The following is a 16,424-nucleotide window of genomic DNA, read 5'->3' as shown; positions in this document are numbered from 1 at the left end:
CCTTAATTTTAACTATAAGAGTTTTATGGTATTGTTTTTACAAGTTAATATTTGGTACTTAAGTTAATATTTAGTTGTTATTATTCTTAAACTTTGTGATACCTTTGATCTTTATAACTACCAATATTTATAGGGTTTCTTGGTGGGCCTATTAGTAATCACAAACTAATATTGGCTCAAGTATGGTGTAATTATACTTATTAATAAACTTGATAGCAATCTTCTTATGTTAGCTTGGGCTAAAGTTAGGAGATGTGCATGGAGGAGTGTTTCCTTGGAGGATGGGTGCGGAAATGTAGTGGTAAATGGTCCAAGAATGATGTGCGAAGGTGTGGATGATGTAAAAGCTCACTAGGAGATATGTTGGTTGTGGTGTATTGTTTGGTGGCTCCAAAAGAGGTGATGTCAACTCAAGGACGAAGGTGACTAGAGGGGCCTCTAGGGTTTCTCTAGTCTTGATCTAGGAAATGTATGGCCAAATTTGGAAACCATAACATTAATAAACTTCCAAGATGATTACAAGAGAGGAGACACCTCTATATATATGCAAGGGTGTCTCTTAAAAACCCTAAAAGCATGATCTCACACCTTTGCACTCATTGGCCAAAATGAGGCCTTCTAAGGAATGGACAAGTGTCCACAAATCCTCTCCAATGAGGGAAGGACATGTGGTCACTCAAAACACAATCCTCTCCATTCCTAGAGTGTCATGTGGCAACTACTAAAAATAAATCATCTCCAATGGAAGTATGACACATGGCACATACTTTCCACATGTCTAACTTAAGGAAAACCTTATGCTACTTAGACCTTAATACAAGCCTTAAACAAACCTACACTACATGACCGAATACAATGGCTTAAATATCCTATACCACTCTTTAATTCATGCTCCATGATGGCTCCAAAGGTGGTCCACAAGGTAGAATTGACGCAATCTTTAAGGATGACTTCCACTCTCTTGAAAGTGTTTTGACTATAGCAAGGGGTATGCCATCAAAACCTCTTGTAATGGTTATGCTAGTCCTCTTTTGGACCATTTTAAGATTTAATGTATGGTTGGACCTAAGCTAGCTAAGAACTAATAATCGAGGAGAGTTGCTCCCTCCACCACCACACAATGTTTCCTACACCTCCCCATTCTTCTTTTTCCCTTCTGTAAATTTTTAATTTCTGTTTTTACTTTCACCAATATCCAATTATTTGGTTTCCAGCACTGTATCAATGCACCCCACACTCCATCACTTTCACAGAAATCAAATTGCTCTTTATTTTCTTCTCCCCTAGTATGATTTTTCAAAACAAAATTAATTAATTGTAATTAAATTAATATTAATTATTTGATTAAATTAAATAAAATTAATTTAGATATAATTACGTAACAAATTAAAAAGGAAGAGAAAGGAGAAAAGAAGAAAATAGAAAAAGGGAGAAGAGAGTAGTGAGTGTGGTACGTGAGTTTTTGTAAGAGGAAGAGAAAAAAAATGGTAACAGTGGAATGATGGGGTTTCAAGTTAAAAAGGAAGATGGGTTTTGATAAGAGAAGATAGAAAATTAGTGTGTGAGAATTGTTGGGAAAAGGTGGGTGATTTAATGAAGATAAAAAAGTTGATGGTTTGAGAATGAGCAAGGGTACGGAGATGAGCGCGTGAAATGTTTGGGAAATTAATGGTAGATAGTTTTCTTCTAGTTGGTAGTGAAGGAGGGAAGGATAAGATGAGTTTTTGGTAAAAGAAAAAGAAAAAAAAGTAGGAAAATATAAGAGAGGTTACATATGTGATATATGCATGGAGTAATGGAGAATGATAGAGAAAGAAACGAATATGGAGAAAAAAGTGATATTTGGGGGGGAGGGGGGAGATGCGACTGTCTGTGAGTGAAAATGAGAGAGGTGTAGGATAATTAGGGTTTTCACATAAAAGTAAAAATGAGTAAATGTTAAAAGTAAAAAGAGTAATTTTAGAATTAAAAAAAATTAAGAAAGTGTAGGGAGCAGTGAAGGAAGCAACATTCATAATCGAGAAAAGGTAATGAGTATTCATATATAGCAAAAAAGTGTTTTATTTTCATTGATTTAAATTTAATGGAGGTGAATGGTGTAGGCAAAATGTATCCTTTATTTTTAATTAGATTTAAATTTTGTTTTAGTTAAAATTTCATTTATGAACGTTACTTGGATTTTATTTAATTGAAATTTAGTAAGGGGAACATTAGGTAATTTTGCAACTCATAATATCAATAAGGCACTTTTTTAATTGTATTGAATTTTAATTAGATTAAACACACACAATAATAAATTTTAATTAGATTTATTTTTAATTTGGTAGTCTTGCGACTAATAACATATATAACAATAAGTTTTTAATTGCATTTCACCTAAGAAGATAAACATGTGATACAGTGAAAGAAAAAATAATAATTTATACAATTTTACGATTTTATTTAATGATCTGCTGATCTTACTATGCTATGAGTATATAACATCAAACTTGTAAATAATATAAAAATATCATAAAATCTTATTATTTTAAGATTTAAATATCAATTTTTAACTACAACCCTATATACATGATTATGATAAAGGAGAGTTACAAAAATGTTAATTTTTAATATTAAAGCTAATATATAACAAAAGTTAAAATGGGATATTGGAGTAAAATATTAGTCATTATAACATAAATGAGATTCTAATAAGTAATATTAGTACTTAAATCATAAAGATAATCAAAACCTATAATACAAATACTGAAGACTTTTTATGTCGGTTATGAACCTGTCATAGATATAGAAGATATAAAAAGTTTTCTATGTTTATGCCGATTATGGACCTATCATAAAAAGTCCATATTTTATGTTAGTTTCAAACCAATTATAGAAAGTTCACTTTTTATGTATTAAAAAGTCACTTTCTATGACAAATAGTCACTCAATCGACATAGAAAGTCACTTACTATGACGAGTGACCACTCAACCGATATAAAAAATATAATTTTCTATATTGGTTATTGACTTAATTGACGTAAAAAATGTGAGTATTATATAATATAAATCATCTTTCAAAGGTACATTAGTCTTAAAAAAATACTACTTCCAAAAACATATATTATGAGTTAAGCTCCTTTGGAAGATAATGATCACATTGTTATGATAATATCAATGAATTAATTAATATGAACAAAATATTATATACTTATTCTTCAACGTATAATGAAAATAGAATGTTTGGACAAATACTTTTCAAGGATTCAATTATTTCTTCCACTATCCCTTTTTAGAAACATTTGTTTATAGTTTCTAATATTTTTTATTTGAATACAATGATATAATGTGTCAATTTTCATATAACACAAAAAAAATATCAACGAGCACAACCATATATAATCTTTCCTAATTTACCTTTTAAAAAGATTGTCTTCTTTCACATCTGGCTTGTTTGGGAACTTTTGTAACAGTGCAGTGCCTGTTTGGATTGTGTATCTCAAAAATTACATAATAAATAATGTAATTTGTAACACTCAACGAGAGGATATATGTTCAAATACAATACAATTTGTAACACTTAAAAGTATTTCTCTCTTTATAAAGATTTTTCTCTTAAAAGATATTGAGCGTCAAACGACATAAGAACACTTTAAGCTTTTCTATCTTTCCATGTTGCTATTTTTCTTGTGTTATCTTTCTTGCGCTTTTCATCAACAACATCTGTTTTCAAGCTTTCTTTTATATAAATTTTCTCTTGAAAGATGACCATTAGACCAAGAAGTTGACTTTTGAAGAATTGGTAGCCCTTCGATGTGAAGTCTAACTTTACTTTGTAGGGTTCAGAGCTTTTTCTTATAGCCTTAAGAAAAACTTGAGTTTCTACGATGTGACAAAGCAAATGACTTCAAGGAAAAATTCAAGAATATTCTTCTTCTCTCACGACATCATTTTATTGGGTGTCGTGATTCTGATCATATCTTTCTACTTATTAATCTACACAGATATTAAGAATCAAAGTATACAAAGATCAAAATACTTTTTCGTACAAACATTAAATGATTTTGAACATTGATAAGCGTTAAGTAGTGTAGCATGTTCAAGACATTTTATCATTTGTCATTTCATTGATAAATGCATCATTTGGTAAGACAAATCACATATATATTCAATAGATGATGTTATCACGAAGTTCTTTCAAAGACTAAAGTGTTGTTGGGAATCCAAGTGTGAGTCTAAGTCCCACATTGGATAGAAATGAGAAAGTAGAGCACCTTATAAAAGTGAAAGACTCATTAACCAATTGCCTTAAGGTTTTGGGTGAAAGAGTGGTGTCGATCCCTTATATAGTTGACTCAGATGTTATTGGTGTTTGTGTAACCCATAGGGAACCTCCTCCTCGATAGACCCAACAATGGTATTAGAGCCGATGATTTGTTTTGGTGACCGACTCAGACGAGTACAATGGTTCCTATATTGAAAGTCTTCCAGGCGGAGGGTTCCAAGTAAGTGTGTCCCGTTAAGATGAACGACGGTATGAAGGGGTACTCGTGGTTGGAAATGCTTCTGTTGGAGAGGGAGTGTACCAATGTGGAAGGGACTCACCCTTGAGGGAGAGATTGTTGGGAATCTAAGTGTGAGTCTAAGTCCCACATTGGATAGGAATGAGAAAGTAGAGCACCTTATAAAGGTGAAAGACCCATTAACCAATTGCCTTAAGGTTTTGGGTAAAGAGTGGTGTCGATCCCTTATGTGGTTGGGCTTATATCTCATTTGGTATTGTGTCTCCCCGGTGAACCACCTCCTCGATAGACCCAACAAGTGTTTCAATGGTCATTCATCAGAAAATGTTTTATATAGAAAGCTTTGTTTGATATAACATTATATTGAATAAATATGTTTTTAACCTTAATGTCATATAAGAGATAGATTTTTGTTTTCTTAAGAAGTTAGCTTATTTTGCTCATATAGTCTATTAAGAAATTTCAATGACAGATACTTTCTTCTAAACAATGTATATGATTTTCTAATTTATTTAAACAGTTTGGTCTGGAAAGCATTACTTCAACTCTTAGCTTCACATGTTATAAAATGTTCCTTACTATTATTTTAAACAATTTTTCCTATACAACAATATCTCGTTTAATGCTTTTTGTTAAACTTCAAAACTTGAGTTTCTTTAGGTTGTATTAATAATGCAGAGCTATAAGAAACGAGGAGGATGACGATAATGAATGTAACACGAGCAAGAGTTTAGGGAAGGAAAAGATAGAATAAGAAATTTAAAGATATTAGGTTAAATCATCTCATTCTTCTCCATATAGGGAAATCTTAAATCAATCTTCTTTTTTTGCGTGTCTCAATTTAGTCTTTATTTTGAAAATTTTGATGCAATAAGGTCCTTTCTGTTAATACTATACTGACACATTTAAAGAAGTGTCACGTGTCACTTTGTGATTTTTTTAAAAAAAAAATTCAATCATATTTCTTTTTTTTTAATATTTTTAAGAAATAAAAAAATGTGTCATATGTTAAACTAATGTGATGTCACATGGCAAATAGTGTGTTGTGACAATGTCAGGTGTCATTGTTACATGAGGTGTCATTGCCTTGGTCTCAAATTAGTATTTTTAAATAAAGTAATTTTGCTTCAAATTGAAACAAAATTTAATTTTTGTATAAATCTTATACAAATATTTTTTTTTAAAATTAATATTTTTAAATAATTGTATGTTTTTTACAATGTGTAAAATTCATTTGAGTTGGTTTAAAAATAAAAATTTTACAAATTCAAATGTAAGCTTTTAAAATAATTTTAAACAATTTAAAACAAATAAATTTAAAATTTGAAAATAATATTGAATAAAGTTCAATATAAAATATAAATTTAAATAAATTTAATCTTGTTAAAAATATTAATTTAATAAAAATATTTATATAATAATTAAATTTGGTTTCAATTTGAGAAAGACAAAATTATTAAATTTTAAAATAAATGGAGACAAAATAAAAATATAAGAACCCGAGACTAAACAAATGACAATTGAGGTGACAGTGACACGTGACACTACTAGTCGCATCACATTATCATTTCACTTAACAAAATATTAGCTTGACAGATGATTTATTTTTCAAAAAAATTAAAAAATTAAATAAAGCAAAAGCTTACATGTGGCACATGTTTAACCTTGTTAGTACAATATTAACACATAGTGATTGCATCAAATTTTCCAAAAAAAAAATAAATTCAGACATACAATAAAAAAAACCTATTTAAGATTTATCTATAAAAAAGTGAAGATGAATGACATGATTTAACCAAATATTATGCTAAATATATGGAATAAATGTCATAGTATTTTAAATTAAACACAATATTACAAACTTGTATTTTATTATAAAGTTCTCACATTAAACCACACTATTTAAATCAACTTGATTTTATTTCAAGTATTATTAAGTCTTATTTACTGAAATAAGAAGTAGGTTTAATTCCATATTTTACTAGGGTGAAACTAAACACATTTTAACATTTCGATTGAGATGTGTTAAATGTTTAACGTTGATATGATAAAAAAATTGTGTTTGCACTTAAAAAATAAAAAGTAAAAGATTTTGTTTTTACATTAAAACTTAATAGCACATTTTTTTACTCAAAAGGATGATAGGCCAACTCTAAAAGGAAGGTGATTAGAGGGATCACTTGGATTTCTCTAGTCTTGATCTCAAAATGAGTAGTATAGCCAAAAATGGGAAACATAACATTACTCAACATCAAAGATGAATACAAGAGAGGACACACATCTATCTATAAGCTTAGGGTGTCTCCTAAAAACCCTACAAAAACTAAAACTTTGCATGTCTTCCCATCCAAGCTAACCTTGGCTGAAAATGAGGTCCTCTAAGGAGTGGACAAATGTCTACAAATCCTCTCCAGTGAGGGAAGGGCATGTGGCCATTAACTTTTAGAAATCTTTTCCATTCCTAGAGTATTATGTGGCCACTTCTAAAACAAAATTCTCTCTAATAGAAGCATGATACATGACACATACTTTCCACATAGATTGGATATCCAACTAAGGAAAAAACCCTACAATAATTAGGCCTTAATACAAGTCCTAAACAAAACCTACACTACTTGGCCGAAATACATGGCCTAAATAAACCTACACTACTTTTCAACCTCCATGATGGCCTATGAGAAAGAGCTTTACTTCACCTTATATAGGTGACTCTATCTTCTTTTTGAAAGTGCTTGGACCATGGCTAAGGGTATGTCATCTTTGCCGCCTGACCACCACTCGATGTTGGTACCCATCGCTCGATGACATTAAACCATCGCTCAACGCTTTTGCTTCTAGTGGCTTCACGCCTAACAAGCTTTTGTGTCTCCCAATAAGAGATGCTCTTCAACCGAGTTCTTTTCTTTAACTTTAGAGTGCAAGGTGCGATTCTTGTGGCACCTTTCATGGGTATTTTTCCTCTCAATTCATTTTTTGTTGTTCAATCTTGCTTCCTTGAGTTCGAGTTTGTTTTCCTAAATCAGAATTGCTTCCTATTCACTTATTTCATACAATCAAAAGAAGACTACAGGTAAAATAAGCTCAAAATAACTAAAACATAAGAAAACACCAAAACAAGATAAACTTGAGGATTAAACAAGATAAAAGTTATAAAGGAGTTGATTTATTCATAAAACTTAACATAGATAAAACATAAAAGTTAACTTTATCAACAAGCTTGCCTCAGTTAACCTATGCCCTAACACGAGCTAGCTTGGGTTGAGGGCATACATGGGTTGGTTCGGGTCGAAGGTCAATACGAGCATTCCAAACTGAAGGTTAACAAGGATTAGCCTAGGCCAAAGGTCGATACAGGTCAATGGATGACATATGTTGACTTATGCTGAAGGTTAAGATAGTCTGACCTAGGCAAATGGCCGACACGGGTTGGGGTAGAAGGTTAGGATAGGGTGGACAAAGCAAGGAGTAAATGACAAGATAGGTGGACCACAATAATTGGGTGAGATAAGCCGACCATGGTTGTATTTTGAGATTGGTTGGCCTAGGCTAATGGTTGAGACAGGTCGACCATGGAAAAAGTTTTAGATAGATCAACTCGGGCCAAAAGTCGAGTTAGATCGACTTAATCCAAAGGTCGAGAGGATTGAACTATGTCGAAGGTCGAGACAGACCAGTCTGGTTATAAGGTCAAGATAGATTGGACCAGGCTAAAAGTTGAGACGGGTCAACCATGGTTGAAGGTTCGAATGGGCCAAAGGTCCATACCGGTCAACTCGGGCCAAAGGTCCATACAAGTCAACTCGGGGCAAAGGTCGAGACGACCCACCTGTGACAAAAGCCTAGAGAAGTCGGCCCAAGCTGAAGATTCAGATGAGCCAACCAAGGCAAAAGGTTGACATGGGTAGACTTAAGCCCAAAGTCAAGACAAGCTGACCCAAGTTGAAAGGCGGCACGAGCTGGCCCAATCTTACTTGGTAGAAAGTCGACACAGGTCAATTGAGACTGAAGGTATACATATTATAGCCCGAGCTGATGTTTGATAAGGGCCAACACTGGTCGAAGTTCGATATAGGCCTGCTCGAATCGAGGGTAGAAATAATTTAGCCTAAGTCAAAGATCAAGACTAGTTAACCTGAGCCAAAGGTTGAGACGGGTCAACATAGGTCTAGATAGGCTAATTGGGGTCAAAGGTCGAGACAAGTCAACTCTAGTCAAATGCCGAGACGAGTTGCCTGAGTTTAAGGTCGATCTGGGGCGAAGGTCAAGCTTAGTCGGTCCAACCAGAATGTTGTGTTAAATCGGCCTAGTTGAACGTTCAATTGAATTTGCTCGGATCGAAGGTCGAATCAAGTCGAGTCAAACTAACTTTTTGTTCACCTGAATGGATTTGGGGAGAGTGAATGGATTTGAAGGTAAATTTTTTGTTGTTTATTTGAGTGGATTTGAAGGTAAGGGGGAGTAAATTTGGAAATAAATTTTTTTAATCTGTCACATCAATCAAATCTTACACTAATTTTCATAAACTTAACTTCCAAATTTACTCTCACTAACCTCCAAATCCACTCAAATAAACAAAAAATTTACCTTCAAATTCATTCAATCACTCTCCCCCAAATCCATTCAAGTGAACAAAGCCTAAAAGTGAGCATAGTCTACCCAGACCGAAAGTCAATTCGAGTATAGCTCGTATCAAGTTGGCTTGGTCCATAGTGTCAACCTACACATGTTTGTTGCTATATGGAAAAAAAAATATATTTATATTCATTAAATATGGAAAAAAATATATTTATATTCATTAAATATGGGAAAAAATTTATTTCAAAAATGGGATAATTAAACCTACACATGTCCGTTGCTATCTCTAGGGACAACTAACAACTGCTCTATTTCTAAAATAAGATCAAGATATGGGCTTCAAACCTTATGAATAAGATGTCAGATTCAAGAACCTTATGAATAAAAAGTGGATGAAATAATAGACTTCATTAATGTTGATGAATCAGATTCCGACAAAGATTAATTATGAAGTCAATATGTACTTTAGGTTCATAATATGATTAACAAAATCATACAAGGAATAGGTTTGTATCGAGTATGTATACAACATATCTCTAAGGGTATCCATACTTCAGAGCATACAATCAACCATAAAGGGTAAATGATTAATCTGATCACTCAATATGTAAGACACCATGAACTTCAACCTAAAAAAAATTTATTTAGTTCTTAAATGAATAAAAATCCCCAGAACTCTGTTCTGATGTTGCGTTTCTTGAAACCACTTGGTTACTAAAATGTAATATTAGAGATCAATTTGATACTAAATCAGAAGTCACTGTTATTAAACTATGACGTTCAGGAGTTAATTTGCAATTTTTAACACATGTTCGGAGTAAATCAATTTTTTCATTTCTTTCAAGGACCAAACTAATCATTTATAACAGTTTCAAATTCACCTATTTAAATTACACAAAAAAATAATGAAAGGAACCCTCATAATCAGAAAATTCAACAAGAAAAAATAATTTTTCTTCTAGTTAAAAGGATTATCATATCAACTAAGGAGATTTAAATCCCTCAAAAAGATAACTAAGGAGATTTAAAATTCCACTCTTGTAAAACTGGTGGTAAAAGCCTCCCAAAAAAGTTGGTTTTGCTGTTACAAATATTTTTTTCAATGAATTGAATCACCATATAAACCTTTGAATTCCAGGCTCATGGGCCCAATGGAAAGGCCGAAACAGAAACATGGCCATTGTAAAGATATCGACCCCAATATACAGTATGCCTGTGAGAATCCAACTTTGATCATCACTATTGTCACAGTGAAGCACCAGGAAATAGAATGGTATGGTGTAGTATCTGAACTCTATCAGTGGAGCTGGTACAAGAACAGCTGCAGTGGCCAAGAAGTATGCCAAAACCCATATTTTACTTCTAGTTTTTCCTGTTTGATAAAGGATAGTAGTTATAATCCTACAAGCAATTCAATAAAACAAGATTTCATAGTATGTCTGTGTACACTAACCCAACATGTGGATGATGGAAAACCATGAACATATATAAACTGGGACCAGAAAGTATTTAATTGACCAGTGAGCCATTATAACTTTCCTCCAAAGATAAAAAGGGTAATGCCGATTATCAGCAAGAAGGTATGGATGAGCTACACTGCAAAGTTGAGACACAAGTGAGCCAAAAAGTTGAAATTACACATATCATACAAAATGCAGTAGAGTTTAGATAAAGGTTCTGTTTGGATAAATTTCTAATGACCCCTCATAAAAGAAAATAAATTAAACTTTTATGGCAAGTTAAAATTAATTTGTGCATAATATATAAGAGATTTTTCATTACACTACTCTATAAACTAATTTTGACTATTTCACGCTAATTTTAGCAATGAGAGAAGCTTAAATCATTTTGACTTATTTCTTTTTCGGTTAAGTGTTTATTGAAAAATTTACGTAAATAGGGTCATGGTAAAAGATGAGTTTAAATTCTTCTAGTAGAGATTTAGAATGAGTTGGGCTTGATGATAAAGTGTTGACATTCATGCAACCCAAGTGGAAAAGTTATCACATACAACTGCTGGACAAACTTTAGTAAGAGACAACAAACAAAGGGTCCTGAGAATGAGCACATTAAGGACTGGATAAGGAATTAATGAACAGAAGGTTTTCAGTACAAATCATGGTGGGGTGCATTGGTAATAATAAATGCAACAATTTCCTATAAAACTTTCCATTTCTATCTAATTAGCATTCTCTATAAGTAAAAAGAAGTTGGAAAGAGAACTTAAAATTTTACAGTATTGAAGAAAAACTGCAACGGCAGTCTATAAATTCACCACCACCAAAACATGCATTTAATTGTGTTGACAATCAAAAAAACAGATTCTGCTTGATAGTTTACTAAGTCATCTGAGTCTGACATAACCTGAAAAAGTGTACTGAGAGCATGCCAACTACAAGGGCCAGGAACATCTGAAAGAATAGAAGGGCCCTACTCTTCCGAAACATACGAAACAAGTCCACAGCCTGGGTGATAGTGATATGCATAGGAGCCTGAGCCAGTACAGAAACCAAACTAAAATAAAGCATCTGAGAAAAATGTGGGGTAACTGCGTGTGCTTCTTTTGCACCTGCAGTGTCAGTATAGGATATGTGTGAGAAAGAGGGTCTTTGGGGCCCCTAAGGGACCCAAAAAGATCATCACCAGGGAAAACAAGAAAATGAATGTTACCCAGAACAATACTTCCATTCCAATAGACAAATAAAATAAAGGCCACCACCACCATGAGAAATGGGCAAAATGAAATTAGAATCTCCCATTTCAGGTACCATAATGTTAAAAGGATAGCCCATAATTCATCAGCAAAACCTGCAAAATAATATCAATAAAAACCAATCCTATATACTGCAAAAAAGGTAGTCAGAGGATGGGATTAACTTTATTCTATCTACAGTTATTTAGTTATTTTATTTTCTTAGGCTCAAAATAGAACTCATGGTTTTCTTAAACAAGTGAAAGCAAACCTGAGTAAGAGGAAGGAGAAGAATCACGTGATGATGAGTGTTCAATAGTATTCCCAGATTTAACAACTTTTCGCTTTCTCAGATTGAAACCCTCTGTATTAGTACCAGTGGCATATTCTAAACCATGCTTGGCAGACACATCTGACTTGATAGATTTTGTATTTTGCTTTCCATGAGTCACAGAAATATTTATGATCCCAGTGCATGCAACAAGAAACACCCATATAATATTTGTTTGTCGAATAAAAACTGCCAATGCTCCAATCTGTATCAATAAACTCGAACGAATTACCAGCACTCTATAAAATAGAATGACAAATATAATCCAGGTATGATGCTAAAAGTATTTATATATAGGAATTATCCGTAAACCTATTCATTAAAAGTTGTGTCGTACAGCCAAAATTGAAAACCAAGAGACGAAGAATGTGTTTGATTTTTTTTAGTTTATAAAACAATTTTCAAAAACTAACTTTTAGCGAATAGGAGTGAGGGAAGAGTTGGGGCAGTGTAAGGAAGAACATAAAAAATAGAAAACTACAAGTAGAAAACCAAAACAATTTAGAGATCTTCTGGTTTTTTATATCAAACTAAAAAATTGATACTACTTTTTAAATCAAAGTAAACAAAAATATACAAGAGATATGGGATAACAAAGATCCATTTGAATCAGGAATAGATACAAAAATAGTGATATGAATTAACTTTATAATATTGCTTTTATTTTCTGAAATAAGACCACAATGAAGAAATGATAAAGTAATATTGAACTTAGTCCTGCAATAAGTATACATATATATATGCACGTATGCGTGGTGTATGCGTATATTCCTAGTTAAAAGTACACAGGATCAAAATGAGAAACAAATCGAGTCTTTCCAGTAAATATGTTCAATAGCAACAGAAAATAGGCATCTGTATCTGTAATATGTACACATACGTTCAACTGTTTTAGATGAGACACAAGTTAATAAAATAAAGGAACTTATATAAAAATAATATAAACACAAACAAAAAATTATATCAACTTAAATGTGGTTACAACATTAAAATCAAAATATGCCTTACCAATGCACTAAACCAGTAATTTTTCTTCAAACTTGCTAGATACATAGCCAGCACTGTCGTAACAGCAGCAACATCTGTGTAATAGAGAAAAGTGAAAAACCAGTGAAGGGGGTACAAGGATAGGACCACTGCTTGAAGCATCGCCTTCCTCTTGGTAAGTGTTGGCTTCAAATGAATAATTATGTCGTATAAAATTACACTGCAGACAATTGCTAAGACACCATTAACTGATCGAAGGATTGCCACAGAGCACATGTCAGAAAATGAGGAAATAGCTTGTACAGAGTACAAGGCTGGAAACAAAGAAGCAACATGTGCAAGTGAAAGACAGTACCTGCAAAAGTTTTTCAATTGCAAAGATCAAACTTGACATTTGACACTGCATTATACTTTCAATAATATATCTATGCAGAACTGTTTATGTTTGCTCAATCTAGAGATTTGAAAGACACTTCAAACATTATCTTCTGTTTGTACCAGATAGATAGTGAGAAAGAGTATAGTATACACAAAGTTTTTAATTATTCAAAGTGGCCGAGGTTCAATACTTAAATCATTTGGTTTCACCCATTCAATTAACAGAAAAACTATTGCGTAGCTTTAAGTTAGCTTCCATGAGTATGATTCTCATTTGATAATCATACTACAATTAGATTAAGCAATGCAAGCAACCTGTTACAAATTGCTATATTTGGCCCTTTTATTCACTTGAAGACTTGGATGATGCTTCAACCGTGCTTAATCATAATCATTAAGAACAATACCAAGAACAACCTTTCTCTATATTTTTGTCAATTGTCACTGCCTACCACTCCAACTAAAGCACAGAAGCAGACCAAAATATTTATAGCTAGGCTTGGAGAATAATAAAAACGTCTCACATTGTCTGGAAAATTTCCATTTTGATTACATATTCATATAACTGCTTCTGTTTGAAATGCACACCAAATACATTAGATGCATTGCAAGAATAAAATTGTCCAACATAAATATTACACTGAAAGTTTCGCATACCCCACATATTGGTACCTAGTTAATCATTTATGAATGATTTCATACTTTCTGTTATTCATCCTACAATATGCTTTTTCTACACAATTCCATTACATATAAATAATTTTATTTATTCTTGTTAATAAAAGTTTGGTAGAGGCAAGGCTGCCCCATTTGAAGGAGAAGGCATGCCACATGCTTCAACAAGGATAAGCTAAAGGAGATTGTTAGCGGTGAGAGCTGAGCCTAAGCCTATCAGGCAAAGTGCTTCAACCAATTGTACTTTTCAAGCTGAAATAACTTCCCTTGGCATAACATATAAGTAGTTGGTATAAGCTACTGGGATCAATTTTTTCCTGAAGATGGGGCCAGAGGCAAAGATACCAAAGATAATAGAGAACATACAGGCCAGGAGGAGTGGTAATCATAGGGTCCCAACTTCCAAAATTTCCCTTGCAGTACTGCTCTGCCTGTGGTACATGAAATATCTCATCCTGCAAATCATGGATCTCAATCATATTGAATGAAGGTAAATTTCTTCAGTATCAATCTAAGTATCAACAACTGTCTGCTCTCCAGTTTAATAAACTTTTTCTTACCATATATGGCTCAGGAACTATGCGATTAACCATTATGGAGGCAGGAATAACACATAAGCTCATTATTGCTGCAAGAGCTAATTTTCCCATTTCCTCCTCTATCTTCAATAATAACAGGACCACAAGAGCAACAATAATTCAAGATGTTAAAAAGCGTATACCATTGCCATGTGCAATAACTATGACTCAGCACGCTCCAGATGAATTCTCACCCTAAAGTTTCCTGAATAACAACACTGAAGAAGTTATATAAATTGTATAATTGATGTAGACATCTTTCTCACGAATATGAAATTGCATTACCAAAGCATGGAATACTACAAAGACAGTTATGCATCCAAGTATCACATGAAAAGCACAATAGGGTGCCCTTTATCTTGACAAAGTTACAAATATGTATATTCCAAAGGTGAAAGAAATTTCTGCGTTACCTGCTAACAAATAGGCATTAAAATCAGCACAATCCCAAAAGTGTCAATTTATAGTCAGGATCAAACTATTCCATTCAATGGCAAACCTTCTATGGAAATTCTAATGCGTTCCTAACTAAGTCACAGTGACAATAGGAAGTATGATTTGCAATCCTTGCTATTGCAGCGGAAGTGACTGCAACTGCAAACACAATGTTAAAAATACTTTATGATGTGAACCACACCTAAAAACTAATAAGTGTTAATGGAGAAAATCGTATAGGAGAGTAAAAGCCGTAGAGTCTGAGTGGGTTGGGTTACATGTGGATGTTAAATCAGCTGATTAAAGAATTGGAAACCATGAAAAGCGCACATGAACAAATAGCTTTGTACATCACCATAATCAGCAGAAACTTCTCAATCACCAGTCTGTAAGTCTTGGACTTGGTCCATTACTTGGCTAATCACAACAGTGCATAAAATAGAAACATATACATAAAGTAAAGAAAGTCTAATAACCTTATGCAGAACCGATGTATCATCCATGCCATCTAAACACAAGTTTTATTTTAGTTCTCAAGTATTTTTCAACTACAACCTTTATAGCATCTCGTCGTGTCATTGATAAGCATGTTTAACTCTTCCTCTCAAATCATGTTAACCAGTTCATAAATTGATGTCACTCCCACAGAATAACAATAGTTCATAAAAAGAACAAGAACCAGCACATAAATATGATCAGTTCTCACTGCATATTTAAGTTACCACATTCCCCATCTCCCAAATCAATTAACCTAACAAATGGTTTACACTCTCCATTAAAGACTGTATCATCATGCATTCTCCAAAATAACTAAAAAAAATGCAACTTTTATAATTCACTGGAGTACCCATTTTCCCTCTACAACAAATTTAAAATCCACAAAAGAGTTGCTACAAAATATAGATGGGAGTGATAAACGGGTCATAACAATGGGAAAAAAGAAGAAGCAAATCAAGCTCCAACAAGGCATACCAAAAGGGTACCAAACCAGTATTTGTACATTTGCAGAGAGAAGCGAGTGATGCCGAGGAGCACGCCGAGACCTGCCACGACTGAAAGCTGTGCCAGAGAAAGAGAAAAAGCCCCTTTAAGACAAATTTTGAACGGGTGAAATTTCTTGATAAAAAGGATTAGCTCAAATAAAAGGTGTCTGAAAGAAAATTGCTGCGCCAAATACTATGCTGTTTGTTCAGCATTCACACTTCTGGGTTTTGGGTCATCTTCACTCTCCATTTGAGGGAACAACATCGCCTTTCGTTTATAGTTTAACT

General features: G+C 33.1%; 1 protein-coding gene across 10 annotated transcripts; it reads right to left on the bottom strand.

Annotated features, from left to right (window-relative positions):
- Positions 1-9,980: 9,980 nt before the first annotated feature.
- On the bottom strand, positions 9,981-16,424 carry ALG10 (DIE2/ALG10 family). 10 transcript variants are annotated; one of them, XM_088091480.1, is made up of 11 exons: positions 16,126-16,424; positions 15,218-15,312; positions 15,004-15,134; positions 14,701-14,923; positions 14,507-14,595; positions 13,109-13,442; positions 12,041-12,305; positions 11,748-11,885; positions 11,442-11,646; positions 10,531-10,673; positions 9,981-10,449 (listed from the first exon to the last, which is right to left on the bottom strand). In XM_088091480.1, exons 4-11 carry the CDS (start codon positions 14,788-14,790, stop codon positions 10,190-10,192), a joined length of 1,524 nt encoding a protein of 507 aa, XP_087947606.1. In that variant the 5' UTR covers positions 14,791-14,923; positions 15,004-15,134; positions 15,218-15,312; positions 16,126-16,424; the 3' UTR covers positions 9,981-10,189. The 10 variants fall into 10 exon arrangements, with proteins under 10 accessions (XP_087947606.1, XP_087947605.1, XP_087947609.1 ...); XM_088091479.1 differs by having other exon boundaries at positions 15,004-15,131; XM_088091483.1 differs by having other exon boundaries at positions 16,154-16,424.

The sequence above is a fragment of the Vigna umbellata genome, chromosome 5, assembly GCF_029865625.1.
Source record: "Vigna umbellata cultivar VRB3 chromosome 5, Vumbellata_1.0, whole genome shotgun sequence".
Taxonomy (NCBI): domain Eukaryota; kingdom Viridiplantae; phylum Streptophyta; class Magnoliopsida; order Fabales; family Fabaceae; genus Vigna; species Vigna umbellata.
Note: the sequence above shows the minus strand (reverse complement) of the source record. Positions and strands in the feature narration are given on the sequence as shown.

Excerpts from the sequence above, each read along its gene's own strand:
- ALG10 (XM_088091475.1), bottom strand. The coding sequence starts at position 14,790 with ATGGGAAAATTAGCTCTTGCAGCAATAATGAGCTTATGTGTTATTCCT. Across the intron at positions 14,596-14,700 it reads TAGTTCCTGAGCCATATATG|GATGAGATATTTCATGTACC; the intron begins GTAAGAAAAAGT and ends CATGATTTGCAG. Across the intron at positions 10,450-10,530 it reads TTCCATCATCCACATGTTGG|GAAAAACTAGAAGTAAAATA; the intron begins GTTAGTGTACAC and ends TTTATCAAACAG.